At 37.7% G+C, this 21,326-nt stretch overlaps 1 protein-coding gene across 4 annotated transcripts in view; it reads left to right on the forward strand.

Annotated features, from left to right (window-relative positions):
* AP3B1 (adaptor related protein complex 3 subunit beta 1) overlaps positions 1 to 21,326 on the forward strand; it is a 175,155-nt gene that overhangs the window by 70,951 nt on the left and 82,878 nt on the right. For all 4 annotated transcript variants that reach the window (XM_088130397.1, XM_088130399.1, XM_088130400.1 and 1 more), the window contains one exon: positions 6,679 to 6,788. In XM_088130397.1, the coding sequence (XP_087986523.1) occupies positions 6,679 to 6,788 (110 nt within the window). The remainder of the gene's footprint in view (positions 1 to 6,678; positions 6,789 to 21,326) is intronic.

Raw genomic sequence — 21,326 nt, forward strand, 5'->3', positions numbered from 1 at the left:
AATATCTTATGAATAACAATCTTGGCTGTGTCAAACAGTCTTGGGAAGGGGAGATTTGTAGAAAAAAAATAATGGACTGAAATAATTATGTCCATCTGCTACTCTCTTCCTAAAATTCCATTGCACAGATGTATCTAGAATTCAGGTTGAACCTTTCCCATCTGGGAAAGTAGTTACAGAAGAAAAGTGAAAGGTAGGGGTATGCTTAAATATCTTTCCCATATTTTCTCACTATTTTATTTATTTATTTACTTACCTACCTACCTATTTACATGATTTTTGCACTGTCCAGTCTCACAATTCTGGATAGTTTACAAGAATCTTAAATAGTAATTTTAAAATACAAACAATGTAAAATAGAAAAATCAAAGCTCTAACAAAACACAGCCATACCTCTCCTCCACTAGTCTTTCAAGACATCAATAGCCTGCTTAAAATGGAAGATTTTCAGAAGCTTCATAAAGGCCCAGAGAGAAGGGACCAAACTTATCTTCAGGGGCATGATGTCCATAAGATTGAAGCTACAACCAGAAAGTCTTGCTATTTATTTATTTATAGTTTATTCAATTTAGGCACCACCTGATTCCAATCAACTTTGGACTCACAGCATAAAAACAAAGAACAAATATACAAAAGAGCAGATAACAATAGTCCAATCCTTGCCACCTCATTTCATGAGAGGGGTGCATTCTTGATGACCTAACAGGAAGAGCAGAGTCATTTTGGATAAGGTGGTCCCTAATGTAATACCATGCCATGAAGGACTTCATAACTGATATCTGACATTTTGAATTTGGCTCAAAGCCAACTGACAACCAACTAAGTAATTGATAAATAGATGTTATCCTGCAGTATTTGGGTCTACCCACCAGCAGCCTGGCTGCTGCATTTTTACCAGCTGCAGCTGTGCCAGTCTGCCAGAGAGCACATTTTAGTAATTCAACCATGTGTTGATAAGAGCAGGAGTTTCTGCTTCCTGATTAGGTTATCCAGGAACTGATATACCAGTGAAGTTGGGCAAACGCCCCCCTGGCCAGAGCCTTCATCTGCTGTTGAGGTAGGAGCTTTAACTTGAAGAGGACTTACAAGTCCCAGACCTCTCCACAGATGGATTATGTCCTATCAGCAGCAACAACTGGGAGACCAAGATGCCTATGGATGAACAGCAACTCCATCTTGCTTGGGTTTAGTCTGAACTTATTTCTCCCCATTCATTCACTGCTAGACCTCCACAGCATCTCCAGGGTAGAGATACAGAGTTGAGTACCATCAGTGTAGTGATGGCACCTCACACTAAACTGATATATGACCTCTTCCAACAGTTTCATATATGTATTAAATAATATAAGAAACAAAATCAAGCTCTGACAAATCCTGCATGACAGCTGACTGGAATTGTCTACTCAGATAAGAATGGAACCACTGTAAAACAATGTCCCCAACTCCCAACCCTCAAAGGTGGTCCACTAGGATACCGTGAATGATGGTATCAAATACCACTAAAGGAAGGATAGACTGCTCCCATTAAAGTCCAATAGTAACCAGTGCTGTTTCTGTCCTGTGCCTGTGCCAGAATCCATTTTTATATTAATATTATTAAAGATTACAATTTATAACAATAAAAACTAATACAAACTGAAAAAGGATAAAAAAATAGAAGGTGCAGAAAAGAAAAAGAAGAAATCAACATATTTATTTTAACCTTGATCAAATAAACCGACTTCATATTCCTTCCTTTTACTTCTAACGATCTTGATCTTTAGTCCCTTCAAATAATGTCCTAGAACTTGATTTCTTTTCATTTTTTCTTTGTCCCTTCTCACAAAATCCTTCAAAGCTTTAACAAGCCTCTTTTGTGAATCCAGTACTGGAAAATTATCTATGTCACTCTTTTGGTTTGTTATTTGTACATCCCTTTTAATTATTAAAACATCAGCCCATTTCTTTTGTATGTTCAGTGTAACATCTTTTTCCATGTCATTCTTGTAGCCTGTCATTTTAAAATCACTTTCAAATCAGTCTCAATCATGTTAAGTAATACCTGTTCCTCTTCCATAGCATCTTTTAAACACAGTCTATCTATAGAGGCAGACACTCTTACAATTAACTTCTGGGTCCATTGTTCAAAAATATCATTCAATATGTACAATGATAATATGCTTCATTCTATATTAGTAAGTAGAGTTAGAGTGTTCTTCTCCTTTAATTGTAATCTTTAGTTCCTTCTAGTTCCCTCTAGTGTCCAATTTTTAAAGTCTTTTTTTTTTTTTAAGAATTCAGAACAAAAGTATTTTCCCATGCGAAGGATTCTTTATAATTAATTCCAAAATCTTGTTTCAATTTATCTGGACCCTTAGTCCATTTGTAACTTTCTAAAATCAAAGTTTTAATCACCCTTTTGCTGTTTATTCCAGAAAAAAAATTAAGTCTTTAAACTTATATTTAAAACTTCTTTTGCTAAGGATTGAAGGACACTCATTTGGTGCTATAAAATTTGTCTCTCCAAAGGTTCCTAATAGTTGAAAAGCAGTTAACAAGCAATTTCTGAAAGTGATTAGAAAAGGAAGTATGTGAACCCAGTGTCTTTTCAAAGGTGCCAATCGCGTTTGAACAGGATGGTCACCTCCCAAAGCTCTAAACTTGCTGGAGATTGCTGTCTTGCAGTCTCCTCGCAGGGAGCAACTGTCTGGAACACTTGTGGGCGATCTCAAGTCCTCTCCTTGTCCAAAGAGGAATTACGAAGACCTGGTCTACTCACCAGCTCTTGATTCCACCACAGTCGTTTGCCAGTTCTTCCCTGGAAGTCTGCCTGTGCCTGAATTCTGATGGAAAGAGATTACCAAAGGGGAAGACTGGAGACTGAGTGAAAGTCCCAAGATGACTGGATGGATAGATGGCTTCTTAAAGAGATACTGCACCACTGACTGTTTCAATGCTGGTGGAATCTTGCTCTCTCTCAAAATCTCATCCCACTTCCTAATTTCATTAATCACCTCCCAAATCTAAGCTTCTCCCAAATCAAATCATCTGTGCCCTGGCTACCAAAAGTAATCAGAATAGGCATGGATCCATCCCATAGGTAGCAGTGCTTTTATTAGCGAAGACCATATCTAATTCCTCAGGTTTCATAAACTCAAATCCAAGCTGACATCACCCCACTCACCATGCTTGATTTTGTGGAACTAGCATCCAATTTTGACTAAAAACAAACAATTTTATTCACAAAGATAAGGTTGACCATCTTAATAGGCTTATTGTCCTTGCAGAAGTTGACTTTGGCTAGAAACTGATCTAACCATGGCATGACATAGATGGTATGTCCTCCATATGCAGGCTACATCTCATCTGCTTTGAAGTAAAACCCAAATCCAACAAGTACCATTTTTGTGAGTAGGGACTGAGATTACCTTTGTGCAAGCTACTGTAGTTGTTATGGAGCTTGTGATCTAGACTGCTTCCATCTCTACCCCAAGGCATTGAAATACATTTATACTCCCAATAACAACCCAGCAATAATGTGTAGTGGTTAAAGCACCAGGCTAAAAATGAGGAGGTTGTGAGTTCTAGTCCCACCTTAGGCACAAAGCTAGCTGGATGACTTTGGGCCAATCATTCTTTCTCAGCCCTAGGAAGAAGGCAATGGCAAACTACTTCTGAAAATCTTCCCAAGAAAACTGCAGGGACTAGTCCAGGCACTTGCCAGGAATCAATATCAATATTTACTATATTAGAAATTAAAACTGAGAAATTTTACAATATTTGTGGACCCCCTAAAAGGGTTTAGGAGACTCCCAGGGGTCCCTAGACCACACTGTAAGAACCGCTGATCTAGTAATATGTACAAGTGAAAGTATTATTTACAAAACCAGTATATTTTTCTATGTATGTACAGAACATTATGAGAAATCAAGTCTTATCCTCCTTGATTCCCTTCTTCTTAATGTCTCTTTCTCTCAATTTCTGTTTGTAACTTATTACTACCCCTTCTCCCCCTCCTTATCTCAATTATTGATATTGCAATGTCTCTGAGTTTATTCCTGGCTGTCTTACTCCTCAACAAAACCTTTAATTCACAAAATCTCTCTGTTCATCTGATTATTCATATAAACAACACAGCCCAAGATACCTTCCTTGGTGTATTCTGCTGGTCTTTCCATGCTCTCACAAGCTGCTTCAGGCTTTTCCTCTCAGTCTTCCTTCCTGTCCCAGGTTTGCCATCTCTGGACTCGGCAGGCTTGGTCGTTTCTTCACTCCATTCCAACCAGTTGATGTCTTCTCCAGCAGTATGTTCTGCAGATATGAAAAATACTGCCCCACCTCTGGCTTTTCCTTTGTCTTTATTAGATATATTCTGTATCTAAGGTGTGTAAGTGTCACATTACTGGTGCATTCTAGCATTTTCCCTCTTTTCTGCAAATGTGCTCTTGGTCTTGTGCTAAGTCATCTGCCTTCCCCCCACCCCCAAAAAATCTATGATTTTGGCACAGACCTAAGTGCTTCCCTCCAGCCGGTACCTCACTCTGCCACAGTGCCTAACCACTGGATTATAGATAGATTAAATGACAGATCTAGCATTTACTAGCACCAGCCTGAGTCTAAGGTGCCCAACAATCTGACCACTTGGGCCTAGGGTTGAGGCCATAAGATTGGAAAAAGGAACTTGGTGTCATCCTGTAAATCCCAAGTGGGTAACATGTGCCCACAAGCATCATAGCACCCGGGATGCTTGCCAGGGTGTTTTTGTATGCTCTTGCCCTCTTTCCTCTGACTATCATTAATGGGCAAGAATTCAGGAAGATCAACAAAGTGCAGCAAAGCGGCTGTCTAGAAGCTTGAGGGAGCAGCCACTTCAGGAATGCATTAGTCACTACCTGATTGCTTGGGCATAAGCACTTGTTGGTTAACCTTGCCCTTAAGGAAAAATCTGAGAGCAAAGCAGAGAGAGGGGTGAAAAAGCAGCTGTTCAGTAATAGCTGGTACATCTCTTCAGCAGTTTGCCAGGTGAATGGATCCCTGACTCTCCTATTCTGTTCATTTCCCAGAGGCGCCCTGGAAAATACATGGTGGGAACCAATTATCAGGATTGTTTGAGCCTCCCTGTTTTAAATTAAATATTACCTAGGAATAGGATAGAAATAAAACAGCAGTAATGGTGGGGTCTGGCCCCCAACTCCTAAGTTTAGAGGGTACTGTTAGGAAAGAAGGGGGCTCCTTTTGCCTTCATTCAAAGATCAGAAGTGCTCATGATTGTTTATCTAAAGACTTTTCCTACCCTCTCATCTAGACTCCCACAAACTATGAGAGATTAACTTGAATTTCAGTTATTTTTCTCCATATGGCTCCAGAAACAGGGAAGGAAGGAACTGGGAAGCAGGGAGGGAAAAATAAAAGAACAACTATGATGAGTCCTATGCTTCAGCCTTTTGAAAGTAGAACAAGCTAGTCCCCTCTCCTTATTGCTAAGTTCCTAGTGTGTTTGCTTCTTTTTTTTTTTTTACTCCTCTTACTATCTTATCCCAGACAACTGTCAGTAGATGAGAAGGATAGGCAGTTGGGTTCTGAGATGCAGTCCAACTTCAGCAGATTGGAGAAAGCAATGTTTGTCAGTGATCATTCATTCATTCAATACTAAACAAATTTCCACAAATGTAAGCCCCAGAGAGTCCATTGGTGTGCAAATGGAAGGTAGTTATATTGGTTTGTTTGTTTTCTCCCTGAAAGAAAGATTATGTGTTTAGAGCCTTGGTTTTGGTGCCAGAGCAACTTGATTAGTCTTCAGTGCTACCTAAAAGCTTAGAAAAGGTGGGAATCAAAGAGAGGGAGACTGATGGCTCGGGAACTGTAATTTCACATGATGTGGAAATCCCAATTATATCCTGAAGCAGAAATTCCAGTTTTGGGTGAGTAGGCATGTTAGTGACCACAGATGTACCAAAGGAAGGAATTAAGATCCACCCTTGTCTTTAGGAATTTTCTCATTGCTTCCATTGATTGAAGACAGAAGAATGCTACCGTAATCCTCTTCACCTATATTTTTACATGGTTTGAACCTGAGTTCATCTGTTACAAACTATAGAAAAACTGAAAAGCCTCATTATCACCATGTTTACTTATAAAAGAAAGGAAGGTTCTGTGCCATAATTACTGTGATAAGTGGCGTTATGGAAATTCAGCTAATGGTAAAAAAATGAACTAAAATGTGGTTTAACTTTGACCAGATTTCTCTTTCCTTTTCAAGCTGAATTTTCTTACCAGAATCATAATTAGCATGATTTATTTCCTAAATTATGTGCTTTTAAAAAAAACAATAAATTATTTGAATTGTAAACTAATAGATGGGGGAAATGGGGGGTATATAAATTTCATAAATAACAATAATAATAATATGATAGCATTTCAGATATGATGGTATATAATGCTTTGCATGCATAGCAAATTGGGCTTTGTAGAAAATACAATGACTCATAAAAGTGTACTTTTTCAGAAAATAATTGTAAAATATATGTACTTTGTGGAATAATGGCTCTTATTTTTCCTGACAGGATGTGTATAAAATGTTGAAACTGATATAATCTGAATTAGAGAATATTCTATTTTGTCAAACATACTTTGAAATTAAATATTATTTGACTGTGAGGCATACCTTTTAAAAACTGCAAATTCTCTTTATTTTATCAGAAATAGTAGTAGCAGAAAGCATAGTAGTCATTAAGAAGCTGCTGCAAACACAATCAGCACACCATGGTGAAATAATTAAACGCATGGCCAGGCTCCTGGACAGTATTACTGTGAGTATTGAGTATTTACATGATTATACCATGATCTTTAGACTTTTTTTTTTTTTAACTAAAATTTCTCCTAATTTCACTTGTTCAGGATAATTGTCCCATAATTGAATTCAGATCTGTGTATTCCATTTGCCTTCTGCGTTAAATGGCAAAATCAATATACACACAAAAATATATACATACATATACATGTACATTCACACACTGTATAGAAGATACAAGATCTTATGTTATTGTTTTTTTCAAACTAAATTTCTTAACTATTTGAAATTAGAGACTGGAGTCAATGGATGGAAAAACAGATACAAAAAATATGCATGGAGAATGTATTAATACTTTTCCAAACAAAGCATATTTTATAATATTTATGATGCTATATGTACAAGTTTATGAATGGCTCAAAAGTTTTGACCTGCCTATTAATTGTTATTCATTATTATTGCGCAATAGCTATATTAATATTTATTAATATATAGTGCTTCAGATTAGATTTGGAAAAAGTGCTTTGGAATACACACACAACACTATTTGCATCTCATTAAAGCAAACATGTATGTTTCTAGGATCATATGTATGCATGTATCAACAGAAACCATATGATCCTAAGCAGCTGTTTTAATGAGTTGCTGATAGGTAGTGTGCTTGTATTCTTGCATATTCTGAAGCACTTCTTCCACATCAAATTCAAAGCATAGCATATTCCTTTTATTTTCTATCTTACGTACATAAGTAACAACATAACTAAATTTCCTGTAATAGCCTGTTTGGTCTTAAGGTCTAGCCCGTGTTCCTCTTTAGGTTATTATTGAATGTTCTTTTATCTTGATCTCTAATCTACATTTTCTTATGGAACGACAGTTCTGCAAGCATTCTATGCAAGTTGAAAATAAAAACTATTTTGAAATAGAGTTGCTGGGCAAACATCTTCTTGCTGTGTTTCCCTTAGCACATCTGAAATGGCTTGTTAGCATTGTGGGACAAGTAAGGCTCAGTATGATCTGTAACTGATCAGTTACATTGTTTTAGTAATACAGGGGGGTTGAATGAAAAGTAATGCCTCCACCTTCATAACTTTAGTTTAAATAGGGATGTTTTAATACATGAAACAGAAAAATAATCCTTGAAATCAGCTCTTATGTTACCTATGCTTACACCCCTACATAAACACCATCATTCACCACACACTTCTGCCAACAATGGACAAGCTTCTTACAGCTGTCACAAAAGAACCCCATATATTGTCTCTCCCATAAAGGCCTTTCCACTTCTTCATTTGGGTCAAATAAATGCCCGCAAAGATTCAATTCAGGGAAAAGGTGGAAGTCACATGACATCAAGACCGGAGCTTCTAGTGTATCAGTACTGCAGTCGGTTGACAACTTATAACATTAAAGGCATTACTTTCCATTCAGTCCTTGTATATGTACATATAAGTCTGCAGTATTGTTTAATACACAAATAGTGATAGTATATTGTATGTGGTCCTTAATGCATGTTATATCTGAACTATGTTATATATATGAATATATGGTAATTCTTTTCAGAGGAATTTGGATTTGAAAAAAAAATACTAGTGTGTATGAGACAAAATGCGGTTTGATTTCTCCTGTGAAATTCAATTTTATCTCACAAAACTGGACCAGGTATAAATGGATATGTTTACTTCAGTGTAAACTTAAGTCACAGTTACATCTGTCCACAGAAGTGTTGCTATAGTTATGATCATTTTGATTATGATGTATTTCTCATGGCTTCAGGCAAATTAGCATTTGCTTTGTATTGATTACATTCTGTATTAATGCATTGCAGCAGAGTTGTATTCAGGTTTATCTTGAAAAACCTCCATCTTATCAAAGCAAACAAGATGACTAAATACCATGCTTCTGAAATGCAAGGATTGTTCTTAAAACTCTCAGATTATAATATGAAGAATAGCAAAATATACTCAGATGTATCTGTTTTTTATCTGAGATTCTATGCCATCACCATGATTTCTCAGTTAAATAGGAAGTGTATTAGATGCTTTATGTGACAAATGTTAAATATTGTTTGTTCCTGGTTTAGATGCTTATTTCCTTCATTGATAAAGCCACTAAATAATCCAGAGGTTTGAAAAATTGTTGTTGTTCAGTCGTTAAGTCGTGTCCTTAACTATTTGCTTATGCAGTCTAGAATATAAAATAACAAACAGTACAGTTTATAATTCTTTTGATCTTTGAGGATAATACAAAATAAAAATGTATACTGAATGCATTCTTTTCTGTATTCTTAGATATTCAAAGTCCTCACTTATATAATACAGGAAAAGCCAGGGAATGGATCAGCTAGCTTCCTATCTTTATAGCTGTGTGTGAATTATTTAAAGTATAATGAAGACAAGAGAAGCAAGAATGTATCCTGACCTTTAAGATTAGATGGATGGATTAAATCCATCTGCATATCCGTGAGCAGAGTTTTGGCCAGAGGATGCTGCTGCTCACAGTTATGAGCCTGCAAATATTTACTGTTCCTCCTCCTCCCCCACCTGGAGCAGATTTTCAGAGAGCACAAAGCTGTTACCAGATTTTGATGGAGAGGGAGTTACATTTTCCTACCATTTAGATATCTCTGTTAAAACAAATACATTCATAGAAGGGAATCTTCCATTAATGGAAAATAAAATCTGTATCCAAAGATTGTATTACACTAATTTATAACAACTTTATCCAAGTTTTATTGTTCCCATAGGGGCTATTTAGCCTAGATTTATAAAAATGATACATCATAAAACTGTTTTCCTAAGGTAGGACAGATTCGTTGTTGTATATTCATATAAATATATATATACACAGGCAGCCATTTACAGCCTTTCAAAAGCATATCTGGAGCTGTTTAATACAATTATGTGATATATCTTGTAGAATTATAACATTTGAATCAAAGTGCATAATGTAGTTCTTGAGATAATCTGTCTTAATATTTAAGTTACTCATATATTATTGTGTAGAAGTAACTTTAGTTCTGCAGGCAACTAGACCTTTTATACTTTAAAATTTAATGTAGCGCTCAATTACTATTCTTTAACCCAATTTAAATGATAGTTTGGGAGTAAGGTCTTAATGCAGTGTAACCTTTGGAATATTAGAAATAACCCCATTCTCACTGTATACTAATGACATCAGTCTTGCCACATTTAATTTGGTAAATGGACTCAAGCATTGAAAACTTTCCTGTCTAATAGATACTATACCTTTTTACTCTGTCACTTTCTGTATCTGTAAGGCCTTATTTTATGGAAGTTTTACCCATATAACAACAAAATACAAAATTAAATATTATAGGATATCTCCAATAGAAGAGAATATATGTAGCTCAGAGGTGAACAATGTTACTGTATACATTGCTCCTAATAGCAGTCCATTATAGACATATATCCTACAGTGGAGTCCTTGGTGCTATCTGAGCTTGGTTGTTTGTTTGCAGACGTTTCATTACTCAACTAGCATTGATGATGCTACCTAGTCAGGTAATGAAACGTCTGCAAGCAAACAACTGAGCTCAGATAGCACCAAGGACTCCACTGTAGGATATATGTCTATAATGGATTGCTATTAGGAGCAATGTATACAGTAACCAGGCTTATGATGACAAATAGTAGTGGCAGCTTTCTAGAGTGGCAGACCCTGGGTATTCCTGATCAGACAGAGAATCTTCATGAGCTTAGAGGTTTTGAGCATGAAGTAGCAGAGATTTAATAACATAAGTGACCCTAAAATTACTTTCAAGATTGGGGGGCAGAATTCAACCTCCAGGCCTTCTGAAGGCCATCACATGGCTATCTTGTGATACATGGCTTACACATTTCTGGCTCATCTTTTGGCTTTTCAGGATGTGTTAAGGATGGAAGTAGAAGGTCTCAAACACCCAAAAAGTTGGCATCATCTTCCAGGCCCTAACCTGAATTTGAGGCATTCCTGTTTCTAGTCTTGCTGGTATTGGTGTGAGATGTTTCTCTTCACATGGGCAATATAAAGGAACTTGGCAACCATTTTAGTTCTAACCAGGCTCACATCTGCAGTTACACAAGTTACATAAAATAAATAATTTCTTCTGGGAATCTCAAAAGTATTGGATCTGTAAGTTCCTTTCCTAAATCCCAATAAAGGATATAGTATTGGAGAATATGTGCCACAATTTCCAAGGCACCAGCAACACAGGGACATGTACCACTAAAAGATTGGTGCTTTGAAAATCTGTTCTCAAGGGAATGGATGAGGGAAATATATTTAAATATATTTAAATGGGCCTTGGTGAAGGAAATTATAAGTTTGGCCAAAGTAAGTGAAGATAGATAATTTGCCCCTTTACTGCCCAAAGAAAAATATATGTCAAATTTGAAGAGAGGGCGGATCCCTTGAGCCTGAGATAGTAGATTCTGGCGCTTGATATCATAAAGACATCAGAAAAGGGTCACTGTATGTAACTTACTGTATTACAGATATGAGCCTCAAACTTAAAAGGTTACAGAGTTCTTTTATGCTGCTATTAAGATGATAGTCCATCATTATTGATATAACCAGAGTGACTGTATTCAGCTAATTTGATTTAAGTATGACACTCCAGCTGTAGAATCTGTTGTATTTTGTTGATTGGCCAAAGGCTATAATAAAACATTCACTCATTCACTCATATGGACAATATATCTACTTATGATGATGATTAATATTGCAGGTCCTGGCAGAGTCAGAGTAGATGTAGTCATCTGAAAATAACAGTGTCTTGGATTTCTCAAGTAGTTACGTGACTTTTTCCTTTTACACATATACAGTATAAACACATTGCAACATCCTGTTTAATAACAGAGCTCCCCATTGTTGACAACTCAACTTCTTACATTTAGGTGTGGGTTGCCTAAAATACTCTGGCTTGTGATCTGACACGATCTTCCACAGTAAAATATATCAGTACTTGTACTATTTTCTTGTGTTCTTACAAGGACTATTTAAGCTTCTATAATCTAGTAAAACCCATGACATCTTCTATAGTGTGCCAGTAATGTCAGATGGGACAATATGCCTAACAGTATTATGTGTTTATGGCACTAGTGAATCAAAGGAATTCATAACAGTAAGCTTGATTCCTGGTTCATAACTAGTTTTCTGCTCCATAACTTTTCACTAGTGAAAAGTTATTGAACCAGTTTGCATGAGAATAGTATGTAAGCTTTGATTTAAAGTGGCATTTGCTGACCACAGTTAAACAAATTCTACCCATTCTTTTTGTTTTGTTTGTTTTGTTTGTTTTGTTTTGTTTTTTTGTAAATCATATTAGGAATATTTTCAGAGTTGATATCCCTGTGGATAGAGCAGGATATTGAGAAAAATGAGATTAGTGAACCGAAACAGTAGATGAGTTATGGCTCCTTTTTGTCTCACTATACATTTGAATATATTAATGGGTAACAGCCAAGATTCAAAGACTATATGAAAATCATTGTTTTCTTTGTTTGTTCAAGAGATGCTATCCTTAGAGCAAGGGAGGAGTGTATATAGAAGATTTGAAGAGAAACCCTTTTTCCTAATATATGTCAAGGGCTTTTTTTTTTTTTTTGTATTATTTTCCATGTCTGAAGCTGGGTAAGTCACACCATGCATATGAGCAAGACTGCAAGGATTTTATTTTCGTGTGTGTGTTTGTGTGTGTATATGCTCAAAATAGTTCATCACTTGTCCTTGGATATTCGAAATTTGGGACTTAGCCTTTTGGGGCTACAGGTAGTATGTGGTGCAGTGAATTAAATTCTGAGGCCCATTCCAGCTAGACCTTAGCGAGACATTAAAGTGCAATTTGGGGGCTGTAGATACATATGAAATTGGTAATTGTTTAAAATGAATTTTACAGTGTCATGAGAGGTGCAGATTGAATGAATGAAACAAAAGTGCATGTATATTTATGTTAATTTTATCTTTTTTGTAACAGTCATATTTGCATCATTTATTTATAGCAACATAAAATCCATCAAAATTCATAAATACAATAGTAGTAAAGGATCCAGGAGGCAACAAAAATGATCAACTGCATGATTAAATAAACAATCAAGTAAATAAACATTTGAGTGCTTTTGTGAAGTCTCAAGTAGAAGCCTTAAGTGGATAAAGGATGTGACAAGTTTTGCCCAGAACCTATCTCTGTGAATCGAGTCAAAAGCTGTATTTAAATCAATAAAAGCAACATATTAAGCACCTCTTTGACATTAAGAATCTTTGTACTAGATAATCTAGTGTAGATCACCTGGACTTGAATCTGGTTTGCTCCTGAGCCCAAACTTTGTCTTGGATCAGCTAGTCAGTCAGCTTCCAGTAAAGGTGCTTGTTGGTACAGCTGAAAATACTGAGAAGGATAATTGGGCTGAAATTAGTTGGATTGTTTCTAGTTTCTTTCTTAAAAATTGGAACTATGATAAATAGATCCTCAAGGATCTGGAGAGAATGGTCAAGGGAGATGAATCAAGAGGTGGTTTAAAAAGCCCATTAGTCAGAGTTTGTTTTCAAAAAACTCAGCCAGAATTAAGTCTCCCCCATCAACCTTGCTGTTTTTTCATTGTGGAAGGAGTTTGCGGATCTTAGTAGGGGCCACAATTGGCCACTCTGGTGTGTGAGCTGAGGACAGCTTGAAAGAAATTGAATCACTTACATCAAAATAGCACATGATGGTGTTCAGCCCAATTCTCAATTTAACTGGCCCAGCAGAATCTTTCAGGAAATAATGAGCTGCCAAATGGCAAAAAGTTAAAGAGTTCTTATCCACAGCATGTTCTGTCATTTTGAAGTAGAAAACATAAAACCCAAGATGTATGCTTAGGATAAATGCCCTCTCTTCCTGCAAGCTATTCTCCCCAATCCCAAGAAAACAACAATATTCTAGTTCCTGTCATATTGCCTCCTCCATATTGTCTCTCCTTGTTTTCCCTCAAATATTAAATGAGGCCTCCAGAAACCAAAATGTTGCCTGCCCTTTATTAACAACAAACAATCAACAAACACCATGATTGTTGTTGTTGTTGTTTAGTCGTTAAGTCGTGTCCGACTCTTCGTGACCCCATGAACCATATTGCACCAGGCCTTCCTGTCCTTCACTGCCTCCCTGAGTTTGCTCAGTTTCATGCTCATTGCTTCAGTGATGCTATCTAACCATCTCATCCTCTGCCGTCCTCTTCTTCTTTTGCCTTCAATCTTTCCCAGCATCAGGGTCTTCTCCAAAGAGATCTCTCTTCGCATTAGGTGACCGAAGTATCTGAGCTTGAGCTTCATTATCGATCCTTCCAATGAGCAATCAGGGTTGATTTCCTTTAAGATTGACTGGTTTGACCTCCTAGCAGTCCAGGGGACTCTCAAGAGTCTTCTCCAGCACCACAGTTCAAAGGCATCAATTCTTCGGCGCTCAGCCTTCTTTATGGTCCAGCTCTCACAGCCATACATTACTACCGGAAAAACCATAGCTTTGACTATGCGGATCTTTGTCGGCAAGGTGACGTCTCTGCTTTTTAATATGCTATCTAGGCTTGCCATAGCTTTCCTCCCAAGGAGCAAGGGTCTTTTAATTTCATGGCTGCAGTCTCCGTCTGCGGTGATCTTGGAGCCCAAATAAGTGAAGTCTGTTACTGCTTCCATTTCTACCCCTTCTATTTGCCAGGAATTGATAGGGCCAGATGCCATCTTAGTTTTTTTAATGTTGAGTTTCAAGCCAGCTTTCGCACTCTTCTCTTTCACCCTCATCAAGAGGCTCTTTAGTTCTTCTTCACTTTCTGCCATTAGGGTGGTATCGTCTGCATATCTGAGGTTGTTGATGATTCTCCCTGCAATCTTAATTCCGGCTTGTGATTCTTCCAGCCTGGCATTTCTCATGATGTATATAGGTTAAATAAGCAGGGTGACAGTATACAGCCTTGTCGTACACCTTTCCCTATTTTGAACCAATCGGTTGTTCCATGACCGGTTCTAATTGTTGCTTCTTGGCCCGCATACAGATTTCTCAGGAGACAGGTAAGGTGGTCTGGTACTCCCATCTCTTTAAGAATTTCCCACAGTTTGTTGTGATCCACACAATCAAAGGCTTTTGCATAGTCAATGAAGCAGAAGTAGATATTTTTCTGGAACTCTCGTGCTTTCTCCATGATCCAGCGAATGTTGGCGATTTGATCTCTAGTTCCTCTGCCTCTTCGAAACCCAGCTTGTACATCCGGTAGTTCTCGGTTCATGTATTGCTGAAGCCTAGCTTGTAGGATTTTGAGCATAACCTTGCTAGCATGTGAAATGAGTGCAATTGTGCGATAGTTTGAGCATTCTTTGGCATTGCCCTTCTTTGGAATTGGAACATAAACTGAGCTTTTCCAATCCCGTGGCCACTGTTGCGTTTTCCAAACTTGCTGGCATATTGAGTGCAGCACTTTAACACCATCATCTTTTAGTATTTTAAATAACTCAGCTGGAATACTGTCCTCTCCACTAGCTTTGTTGTTAGCAATGCTTCCTAAGGCCCACTTGACTTCACTCTCTAGGATGTCTGGCTCAAGGTCAGTGATCACGCCAGCGTGGACATCAGGGACATTAAGATCTTTATTATATAGTTCTTCTGTGTATTCTTGCCACCTCTTCTTAATCTCTTCTGCTTCTGTTAGGTCCCTGCCTTTTTTGTCCTTTATCATGCCCATCTTTGCACTAAACGTTCCTTTCATATCTCCAATTTTCTTGTAGAGATCTCTAGTCTTCCCCATTCTATTGTTTTCCTCAATTTCTTTGCATTGTTCATTTAAGAAGGCCTTCTTATCTCTCCTGGCTATTCTCTGGAAATCTGCATTCAGTTGCTTATATCTTTCCCTTTCACCCTTGCTTTTCGCATTCCTTCTTTCCACAGCTATTTGTAAAGCCTCATCAGACAGCCATTTTGCTTTCTTGCATTTCTTTTTCTTTGGGATGGTTTTAGTTGCTGCCTCCTGTACAATGTTACGGACCTCCGTCCATAGTTCTTCAGGCACTCTGTCTACCAAATCTAATCCTCTGAATCTATTCATCACCTTCACTGTGTACTCACAAGGAATATGATCTAAGTCATACCTGAGTGGTCTAGTGGTTTTCCCTACATTCTTCAATTTAAGCCTAAATTTTGCAGTAAGAAGCTCATGATCTGAGCCACAGTCAGCTCCTGGTCTTGTTTTTGCTGTCTGTATAGAGCTTCTCCATCTTTGGCTGCAAAGTATATAATCAATCTGGTTTCGGTATTGACCATCTGGTGATGTCCATGTGTAGAGTCGTCTCTTGTGTTGTGGGAAAAGAGTGTTTGCTATGACTAGCTTGTTCTCTTGACAGAACTCTATTAGCCTTTGCCCTGCTTCATTTTGTACTCCAAGGCCAAACTTGCCTGTTATTCCGATTACTCCTTGACTTCCTACTTTAGCATTCCAATCCCCTATGATGAAAAGGACATCTTTTTTTGGTGCTAGTTCTGGAAGGTGTTGTAGGTCTTCATAGAACCGGTCAACTTCAGCTTCTTCAGCATCAGTGGTTGGGGCATAGACTTGGATGACTGTGATATTGAATGGTTTGCCTTGGATACGCACTGAGATCATTCTGTCGTTTTTGAGGTTGTACCCCATTACTGCCTTTCCCACTCTCTTATTGACTATGAGTGCAACTCCATTTCTTCTAAGGGTTTCTTGCCCACAGTAGTAGATATAATGGTCACCCGAATTAAATTCACCCATTTCCGTCCATTTCAGTTCGCTGATTCCCAAGATGTCGATGTTCAATCTTGTCATCTCATGTTTGACCACATCCAGCTTGCCTTGGTTCATAGATCTTACATTCCAGGTACCTATACAATATTGTTCTTTGCAGCATCGGACCTTCTTTTCGCTTCCAGATACATCCACAGCTGAACGTCCTTTCGGCTTTGGCCCAGCCGCTTCACTCTTTCTGGGGCTTCTTGGAATTGCCCTCCGCTCTTCCCCAGTAGCATATTGGACACCTTCCGACCTGAGGGGCTCATCTTCCGGTGTCATATCTTTTAGCCTTTTAACATTGTCCATAGGATTTTCTTGGCAAGGATACTGGAGTGGGTTGCCATTTCCTTCTCCAGTGGACCACATTTTGTCAGAACTCTCTGTCATGACCTGTCCGTCTTGGGTGGCCCTGCACGGTATAGCTCATGGCTTCACTGAGTTACGCAAGCCCCTTCGCCACGACAAGCAGTGATCCATGAAGGGGAAACACCATGAACTTTAGGTCAATTACTAGGATTAGATGATGATAGCTTTTGAATTGCCATATGAGTATTATTTGCCCAAACATGCACAGTAGCCATATGTTTAGTTAAAACACATTTTGATATCTAGTCATAGGTTGACAGTCCTAAGTATTTTGGAACTCTCTCTAGAACTAGAGAATTTAATAAGCAATTTGCAAAATAATAAGCATGTAGCAATTATTACTTATGGTTGCTAGACTTTACCAAATTAGATATTGAAAAGTATAGGGAGTCATGGCATAAAGAATTATAATATCCAGTATATAATTATCAATATAAGGACATTTGGGCTTCTATATGTCACATTTCTGTGGATTTAGAATTATGATTTAAAGACTGAAAAGAAAGTCCACCTCTGATGTGGCCCAGGTTTCCTCAAATAAATCCTGTGGCTGCTCATGAGAATCCAACTCTCTGGTGACAAATTTGGCATCATCCAGTGATTCTTGCATCCTGGCAGCTTCATTCATTTCCAGCAAAAGACAAAGGCACAAGTGGACAATTGTTTCCCGTGAGTTAGAGCAAGTCGAATGTGTTAAATACTTGACCATAGTATTTCAGGCCTCTAGGAAATTAACAGCCCAGGTAAATTATGCCACTTCTACTACCCAAAAGATCACACTAACAATAACTAAATTTTATGGGCAACAGGGGGCAAATTACATTCCAGCAGCAAGCAAACTAAAGGCTGAAACAGTTGTCCAACTATTATATGGGATACAACTTGGCCCATATACAAACCTAAGGGCTTATGAAATCATGCAATCTAATTTTCTTAGGACTTTGTTCAGTACCCCAAAATGCACCCCTAATGCAGTCTTAAGGCTTGAAGCTAACGTGCCAAATATTAAGACTCAGGCCTGGACCAGGATTCTAATCTAAGGGCTCAGAATCATGTTTGACCCTACAGGCCTGTTGTCTCTACTGTTATCAGACAGTTACCAATCTCATTGCCACTGTACCTGTATAGAAGAACTTTGCAATCTTGGCCTCTCTCCTGAATATTTAGGTCAATTAACCTTTGAGAAGGACAAATCAATAGTAGAAGAAAGAATTAGGGACACTGATCACCAAAATGATATCGCCAGTGCTCCTCAGTTCTATCACCAGATGTTAGATAGCCGTAAGCCTTCGACTGTGGGGTATCTATACAATCTAACCCTAAGCAAATATAGATGGGCCTTTTTCAGAGCCTGCTTTGATAATCTCCCTTCAGCACTGTTGGTGGGAAGATTTCATGGACCTCCTTATTTACAGAGACTTTGCCTTGGTGGATCCAGGGAGGTAGAAACTCTTGCCCGTGTCCTCATATGGTGTCCTTTTTATGATGACCCAGGACATGCTTTGATCTCCCCAATCTCTAAATTTTATTTATTTATTCATTTATGCAATTTCTGTAGCTGCCCAAAGTCACTTGAATTGAGATGGGTGGCTATAGAAAACGCATGCATGCATGCATGCATAAATATTTAATGGTCATACTGATAAATTTTGTTTATTACATTTTCAAGGGATGCTAACTCTACACACACATACTAGGTGGCCAAATATCTTCATCAAGTCTACAATTACATAAAACTTTTAATTAGATATGTTGTCTTATTGTCTTACTGTTTTTTTCCCCTGATAATGAATTGCTGTACCAAACTACTTCTCTTTTCCTACTGTAAAGTTTGGTCAAAGATCATAATAAAAAGATTTGATTTGATTTGATTTGACAACTGTTGATTAGTAACAACATTTAAGAACATGCCTGCACTCTTACATGTGTTACTTTCTGTGTATTTCATCCACATATTTTAAATAATTCAGATATTTACCAAAGCAGCCTAGCAACTTTCTTTAATAGAAGACTTGCTGAAAATCTGAGAAAAATAAACTAGAAAGAGGTGCCATATAATTGAGTCTAGTCTGATTGAAAGATACTTCACTGGCAATATAATTATTAGGATTGATTGACATTCCTTTATAATACAAAAATTCATAAGTTGTGTATTTGTAGCGATTTCAATCATGCATGCAAATATGTGAAAATCTATTTTTTGAGTGCCATCTTTAAAATAATACAGCAATCAAGAGTTGCTTGTGCACTATTGTAGTATGACAGTCTAGCCTGAGTAGAATCTTCTGTATAGTTTTTCATAAAAGTTTGTAAGAATTCCATTTGAAATGTTATATTTCAAAGGCAGCCAGTTACAAAGGATTATGTCCAAAGATGCCTTATATGAGTGGAAAAGCAGTGTATCACTAACATGGAAATTGTTTAATTTCTTTGTCCTGTTGCAGTCTCCCTCTGTGTCCCATCCCCTTATTCTTTGTAGCATCAGACTCAGCATCAAGTATCTCCTCAGACACATTAATCAGAGTGGGCCTCCTTAGGTGCAGGGAAAGAACCTTGCCCTGGAACCAGCCATTACTTCCTTCCCACAGTCATCTCTGGGGCTTTAAAGGTCCCACTCCAAGACCCCCAAGAACATTCCTGGTTTCAGGAGTAACAGTTTCAAGGTACACTTTTGACATGCCCAAATATTCCTACAATACATGTACTGACATTCTTTTAAAGAGGGCTAAGGAATGCCAGTTCTTTAGCAATCAAGGTAGTGAAAGCCATATCTATTTTTGCCCGAGCTATAATTATATGGTCCAAACATCTTTTGGATCTGATTTCCAAAAAACTTGTGGCAGACTACAAACTGTTCATGAATTGGCCAAGTCTGCAGTCTTCATGGCTGACACCAACTTAAACTCACTGCATTTCTGAGGCAGAGCCATACAGACCTCACTACACTAAGACCTCAGTGTCTCAGGAGTTGGAATATAGACATCAGTATTAGCCTACAGCATCTTCAAGGGTGCCAGAATTTTTGTAAATCCATATTTGAGGTCTTGTTTGAAACCAATGGCAAAAAAGAAAGCTGTTCCATTCTCTGGGATAGACAGCCCAGTATGGCTCAAATTTCAGATCAGGCTCAGATATAAATATCAATTCTTCAAAGACTCCATACTGCTAGATAAGTTGTTTTATTGCCAACAAAAAAGAAGCCATATATGACACTGAATAAGGAATATGGCAGTTAGCAAAACATAAATTAAGCCTGGGAAAGGAAAAGGCATTACAAAGAAACTTAAATTGACTCTGCCTTAACTCTGTTTGGTATAAGAGGCTAATTTTATAACTCTCTGGTCTGACCAGCAATAGTTCCTACCTTGGCAGTTTCATCCCTTACACAAATGCCTTTCATCCTTCATCCAGAGTCTAGAACTAGAGATATAAGCCATATAGCTCAATTTGTCATTCAGAAGGTTGGATTGGTAGCAAGGGGCTCACTTGGTTTTGTTTATTTTTATTAAGTTTGTCTGGTTTATAATCCCCATAATCACTGTGGCTGAGAGAGTTCTTGTGACTCCTCTCTCAGATATAAGGAGATGTCTAGAGGTCCTTGCTGGGGGGTGGGGTGAACTATCAGAGAAGCTGCAGCAAAGACAATAGCAGCTCAGGGGCTACCCCTTCTTTGTCACCTAAGCGATAGGTTTCATCAGCATGGAACAAGATTCACTTACTTACTGTGCTAGCTCTCCACATCATAGACTCCTGGGTGGTTTTGCAGTGCTTATTGTATTTTTATTTATCAGTGCAACAGAGTTCTAATATTCTATAGGCCTTCAGATGACTAAGAAAAAGAGTTTTGTTAAGTTTTGTTGGGGTCCTGTTCTCCAGCACCAAAAAACAACCTAAATCCATGATTCTGGCTTTAGTAGAAAGTACAAGTAGATATACAACTAACGTCTTATGTGCAAGCATAGATGGTCCCTTTATTCCTCTGGTTAACAACACTACTTTTTCATAAAATCGATCAGAATGCATTTGAAAAAGATATGGCAATATTAAGGGTTCGCAGTTCAGTCTGTATTTTGTGAATTTGTTTTTATTCTTTCCTTGACAGCTCCTTAATCTACATTAACAGGAGGTGATTTCTGTTTATTAGTCTTCCACTCACAAGGAGCTGATTGTACTTCCAATTTAATCCAACCTAAGAATCCCTTTCAAAGGACTTCCAGTTTTATGAGATATAAACATACTGAAATGGAATTCCACTATCCTTCTTTAACCTAGTGAACAGCAAGATATATTTTCTGAGTTTCCCAATGTTTTTACTTTTCAGATACTAATGTTTTAACACTACTTAGTAGTACATTCCTAAGGCCTTTCACAGTATGTTCCATTGGGGAATTCAGAACAGACAGCCAAGATTATCA

This window comes from Python bivittatus, unplaced genomic scaffold (genome assembly GCF_059951505.1).
Source record: "Python bivittatus isolate LINGU-HERP-01145 unplaced genomic scaffold, Pbiv_v1 ctg000850_np1212, whole genome shotgun sequence".
Lineage (NCBI taxonomy): Eukaryota > Metazoa > Chordata > Lepidosauria > Squamata > Pythonidae > Python > Python bivittatus.